The sequence below is a fragment of the Hippopotamus amphibius genome, chromosome 9, assembly GCF_030028045.1.
Source record: "Hippopotamus amphibius kiboko isolate mHipAmp2 chromosome 9, mHipAmp2.hap2, whole genome shotgun sequence".
Taxonomy (NCBI): Eukaryota; Metazoa; Chordata; class Mammalia; order Artiodactyla; family Hippopotamidae; genus Hippopotamus; species Hippopotamus amphibius.
The window spans coordinates 90,159,717-90,165,716 of NC_080194.1; the positions used below are offsets into that span (position 1 = coordinate 90,159,717).

A 6,000-nucleotide genomic window follows, 5' to 3' on the forward strand; every position below is an offset into this window, starting at 1 on the left:
GTGGGACTCTGGAAGACTGACTGAACCACTCTGTGCCTCCTCAGCAGGACAAGGCCGACATGACCAACCTCGGCCCAGCACGCAGCCTGGCTCACAGGAGGTGCCCGCTGGAGGCCCCCCGCCCCCGTCCCTCACACCCTGATTCCCAGCTCTCCCAGGCCCTACACGCCAGCCCCGGCCCGCCCGGCTGCCTGCAGGTGACTGGTCCTGCCCTCAAGCCTGCGGAGCTGGGGCCGGGGGAACAGATTTGTCCCGGTGTAACCAGAGAGTGTCTGGGGGCTCAGTGCCAGGGCTCCAGCTGGGGCCAGTGCCAGGCCCCCACCTCACAGCTGTCAAGGGGAGGAGGCCCGGAGACAAAGCAACTGGGGGCGAGGGGGTAGGTAGGTTCGTGTCTGGTAAGGGAGAGGGGATGGCGGCTTCATGTGCGTGAGGGACCAGGACTGCTAAGAAGACCTTGCGGCCTGACGGGGGAACGTCACACAGATGTAGGTTCCAGTGCCCGCTCTACCGCTGACTAGCTGGGTGACCTTGGGTGAAGCACTTAACGGTTAAGTGCTCACCTTTTGCTCACCAGGAAGAGCATTATCTAATTTTGCAGGCTCAGTGTGAGGATCAAACAAACCCCAAATCGGCCGAGGCACCAGGCAGTGCCTGGCGTGTCAGGGACTTCAGACCGATTCTCCTCTTTGCCTCCTCTTTTCTCTTCACCATCTCTCATTTTCCCTCCACTGGTGCTTCTTCCACCAGGGTAGGGACCTCCCGGCAGAGTAGGCAGAGCCCAGGAGCCCCAAGGGAACTTACACTCACATTTTGAGAGGGTGGGACAGAGAGAGAGGGCAATTTGAGGGAACAAAATCAAAGTTATCCACTCGGGCCCTGGCACCTTTGAGGCCCTGCCCACAGCATCCCACCCTTTCAGGTCCTTGATTTCTCTAACGACCACGTTAGTGCCTTTACAAACTCATTTGTCTGTATTATTGTTTGCACTGTAAGCATGCTATAAGGCCCCTTAGAAGGACAGCTGCCTCCCTGTCCTGCTGAAGTGGCCCCAGAGTCACGGAGGAGGCGATGGGTGAGAGGCCATGGGAGAGGGCGCCCGGGAGCAGGGAGCTGAGGGCAGGGGCTGATGTGAACCTGTCTCGCCCTCCAGCCTGCATCCCATGCAGGGCTGGCCCAGCCAGTTGAGCCTGGGTATAGCAGAAGAAAAACCTGAACTTCATGAGCCACGCAGGGTATGTGCAGTTACACACCTCTGTTGCCCAGGGTCAGAATAGTACCTTGGAACGCAGTAGATGCTCAATAAATGCTTGCTAAACCAAAGGAAAGGGAGAGTCAGAAAGGTGCAGGAGTGGAAGCAGGAAGGCTTGAGGTTAAAGAAGAGGGACCAGGAAGGAGATGATGGTGGGTACTAAGAAGCTAAGGCTTACAGAAAAGGAGACGAGGTTTGTTTAATTGATTGCAGTATCCCAGCCCCAGAGGTCTGTGAAAGGAGAGGAGAGATGGGGGAGGGTCAAGGGTCCGTGGAGGAGTCTGGGGTTCCTAAGTCCCAGTGATGCACACATGCAGACACTACCTTCCCAAAGGGAACATAGCCTACCAGCTGTGGATGGATGGATGCTGGGCCAAGAGGCTTTGCAAAGAGCCCTCCTTCCAATTACTGTCAGGAGCCTGGCCAGAGGGGCTGCAGATTCACTGGAAGCCAATCTGGTGCTGAGGGCTCTGCCAGACACCCCCTCCTTCAGGGCATCGGGATGGAGCAGAGAGACAGAGACAGAGAGAGGCAGGTGCTTGTCAACCCCGCTTTAGGAAATCGGTTCCATGATGTTTATTGAAAACTGCAATTTAGCACCTCTATTCAGGTGCTCTCCTGTTTAATTACATGTAATACGGTGTGGGGAGGAAGGAGGGAAGGCAGTGTATATGATTTTCTCCTCAGTCCCTTCCTCCCTGGGTGTTGGGAAGGTCAGAGATGAGAAATGGAGCCCAGCAGAGGGAGGGAAGAGAAAGGCCTGGCGCCATCCATGGCTTCTCACGCCAAGCCTGGGCCAGCAGGGCTGGCCGGAAAGCGGCACATGCCTCTGGACCACGGGCTCAGTTCCAACAATGTTGTGGCGTCCTTGTCTTCAGGGACCCCCAGTGGCCCCTGCTCAGGCTGAGAAATCATTCGATAAAACTTCACAACTTCCCAGGCCCTTTTCTTTCCAAGGCCCAGAGAGACTGTGTGACCTGCTCAGGTCGTCACAGAGCGAGCTGAGAGGGGCTGTTATCCACCCCAGCCCCACTTCCCACCCATGGGGCCAGCGCTGCCGGGGCAGTGGCCAGGTGGGTCCAGACAGCAGGCGGGTGGCTTGGTGCCCTCACCTTAGACCCCAGCCCTCTGAGTTTTTCAGCTTCTCAGCAATGGACAGACTAGGTTTCCCCCAAGGATCCCCATTCATCCTCAAGCTCCCATCTTCCCCTCTCCAGATCCTCACACTTTCTCCAGAGCTGGGAGGGCAAAGCACCAATTAGCTCATTTGCTTGTTTAATTGGGTAGGAAGGGGAAGGAAATTAAACTCCTCAACATGGATCTCCCCTGCAGGGCCAGAGATGGAATGAGGGGGTGGGGACCCCCACCTCCGGGCACCCCTTTGCCTGCTCTGTGTTCCCCATCCCCCATTCCCGCCCCCATGCCCCAGATCCCAAGATCAGAGCAGAGGCTGGGATCATAGGGCCCTGGGAAGCGAGCGTATGAGGTCTGTCCCAGCCTAACTGGGACAGCCCCTCCCAGAACTGGAGCACGATGGGGGAGGGGAGCTGCAGGGGAGGGGGTAAGGCAGGACACGGCCCCAGGCTCTGATTCTCTTACTTTCTGCCCACCTCTCCGACTCCAAAAGTTTTCTTTCTCTCCCTCTCTTCTCTCTCCATGTCTCTCTGTCCCACTCTCTCATCCTCTGCCTTGGTCTCTTGGTTCCAGAAAAGCCCCTCCCCCAGGGGAGCCCAGGAAGTATGGCCAGGTTCCTGGGCTGCACCGTGGCCGCGGTCCTCATCCTCGGTGTGGCCCTTACTGTCTTCTTTCTGTATCATCGGCAGCAGAAGAACCAGCTGGAAATGGACGGGAGTGGGTGAGTGCGAACAAGCCCTTTCTCTGCCCACCCAAACTTCCCCCACCCCGCCTGCTGCCCACCCCCACGGGCTCCTGCTGAAGCACCTGGACTTGTAAGGGGCTCAGGGCTACCCTGCTCCCCCAGGCCCCGTTCCTTCCTCCTGCCACCTGTGAGGCCGGAGGGGGCCCTAAGCGTCCTGCAGTGGAGCTAAAGCCTTCAGAGCACTTGCTGTGAGCAGGCACCACCCAACATTTACGCTGGGTTACAAAGATGCTTTTAACCTCCCAGCAACTCTGAGAAGTACGTGTGCAATTATAATCCATGGTTTACAGTGAGGAAACTGAGGCATAGAGGCGAAATGCCTCACGCAAGCTCACCTTCTCCCGGCCTGGGCCAGGGTGAGCTGAAGGGCGCACCTCACCTCTAACACCCAGTTCAAGAGGCATCAAAAACCTCCATCATTGTGAGGAATAGTACTTTAATGCAATATTTTTTTAAAAAATCAAAATGAATGCCCAGGATTTCCCTGGTGGCTCAGTGATTAAGAATCCACCTGCCACTGCAGGGGACACAGGTTCGATCCCTGGTCTGGGAAGATCCCACATGCTGCAGAGCAATTAAGCCCGTGTGCCACAACTACAGAGCCCACGTGCTGCAACTACTGAAGCCCATGCACCTAGAGCCCGTGCTCTGCAACAAGAGAAGCCACTGCAATGAGAAGCCCACACACTACAACAAAGACCCAACACAGCCAAAAATAAAATTAAAAAATTAAAAATAGAAAAAATAAAAAATGAATGCCCCAAATCCACAGTGAACAAAATATCAACACTTTAAATAAAGGCAGGATCAGTATTACTGAGTTTTCTTTTTGCCTCAGGCTCTGATATGGCTTGGCATGGCCTTATTATTGATCTTGTCTTTACTTAAATGTCGATATTTTGTTCATCATGGATTTTTTGGCGTTCATTTTGATTTTTTAAATATTGCATTAAAACATTCTTTATCATAACACAACATTGTGGAGCAACTATACCCCAATTTTTTTTTAAAAACATTTTAAAAAAAACATTATTGTAACACAATATTGTGGAGCAACTATACCCAATTAAAAAAAGTATTAAAAAACAACATTCTTTATCGTGATGACTGAGACTTATGGCGCCCCATAGGCTTTGCACCTAAGGTCTCAGTCCCCCAGCCCTGGTTCTGGCCCCCACTGAGGGCCCGTGTGGATTTCCCCCTATCCTTCATTCCTGGGCCCAGGCTGGAGGGAGGGTCAGGCTGCGCCAGGCTGGGTTGGAGGCCGAGATGCCTGGGAAGATGGGAGGGGCTCTCTCAGCCTCCGTCCCACCACCTCCCAAGCTCTGGCTACTCCAGAGGCCACCTGGGAGCAGAGCCTGGGAGCAGAGGGGCCATCGTTGTAAGGGGACCTCTGGGATCAGTAACTGTCAGGTGGCCTGACTGGGGCAGAGCCCTTCATGTGAGCTTCATTCTGTTCCCCCAGGACTACTCTGCCCCTCGCCCAGAAGCTGGAGCCTTCCCCCAACAGGCAGAGCCACCTTGCACCTGAGGACATCCAGGTGGGCCTGGGTCCCTAGAGTGAGAGACCGGGGAGAAAAAATGGGAGATGGGCTCAGGGAGGGGGTGCCCAACCCGAAGGCAGAGCCCTCCCAACTCCATGAACTTCTGGACAGCCCCCAGCACACACTAGCCCCGACCAGTTCCCGCGAGGCCAGGTCCAGGCTAGAGACCGTGGTTGGGGCTGTCCTCTCCTCCACCCTGAGAAATGGCAAACTAGGACCCTCCCTACCCAGGGCCCCCCGAAGGGAACCTCTTTCTCCACCTCTCAGATCATTCATTTCTAAGAAACCATTGATGCCTGGCCCTGGGCTGGTCACAGAATGCCCACAAAGCTAAAGGCTCAGGCAGCCCTTGTGCCACCCCACCCAGATGCCACCAAAGTGGTGAATGCAGGTTGGGGGGCGCATGGGAACCTAGGAGGGGAATCCACGTCCCTCCAAGTAGCCACCCGGAGCAGGGCTGTGCAGGGGTCCATGCAGCCGCTCACCCGTTCTCTTCCAGAGTCTTTGCCTGGAGCCTGGGAAGCAGCAGGCACAGCAGGAAGAGGAAGAACCGCAGACGCTGCCCCCGCAGCCCCCCTACTACGATCTGGGGGCCTCCCCTTCCTACTGCCCCTTGGTAAGGACCCCTGAACCTTGAGGATGCTGTCCCCAACCCAGCTCCACCCGGCCTGGCCGCAAGCCCCGCTGCCTAAGAGAGAAGGGGCACAGAGGCGGCTGAGGAGATGGGGCAGGGAGGGCACAGGGCGGCCCACCCGGGGAGGGGGAGGGCCCTCATGGCTGTGCTGCCACAGGCACCATGATGACCAGGGCAGGAGTGTGGGGTTTCCATTGAGGGCAGAGCCCCAACCAGATGCCCAGCTCTCCCTCCCCCAGCCCTGCCCCCAGCTCTATACCCTGCACCCCAGTCCCTGGACCTGCCAGTGACCACCAGAAAGCCAGCCACAGCCCCTCCTCCTGGCCCCACTCCCAGCTGCTCAGAGGGCCAGCGTCCACTTGAATGGCTGCCACCTCTGCCCAGAGCCCGCTCCTTTCAGCAGACGTGGGGGCCAGGGCGGTGCCCCTATGGTGCCAGCCAAGAGACCCAGGCCAGACCGCCTGGGCCCAAAGATAACACAATCTCCCCTGGCACTGGGGGCAGAGCCAGGTCTTTGTCTCCACAGCGTAGCCATCCTCCTCTTGGCTGGAGGTGCCAAAGGGAGCCCGTCTTTGAGATGCAAAATCCTCCCCCTGGGGAGGTAGCATTCCTATCCCAGGTGCCAAGCCCAGAGGACCAACCCAGCCCCCACCTTCTGATTCTACACAGGGGGTAAGAAGACCACCAGCCATTT

The 6,000-nt window shown here is 56.8% G+C and overlaps 1 protein-coding gene across 1 annotated transcript in view; it reads left to right on the plus strand.

Annotated features, from left to right (window-relative positions):
* The window catches only part of NECTIN1 (nectin cell adhesion molecule 1), a 90,573-nt gene extending 85,264 nt beyond the window's left edge, over nucleotides 1–5,309 (plus strand). The window contains exons 6-8 of the mRNA XM_057748386.1: nucleotides 2,957–3,104; nucleotides 4,594–4,669; nucleotides 5,172–5,309. Of these exons, the coding sequence (XP_057604369.1) occupies nucleotides 2,957–3,104; nucleotides 4,594–4,669; nucleotides 5,172–5,309 (362 nt within the window). The remainder of the gene's footprint in view (nucleotides 1–2,956; nucleotides 3,105–4,593; nucleotides 4,670–5,171) is intronic.
* The last annotated feature ends 691 nt before the right edge of the window (nucleotides 5,310–6,000 follow it).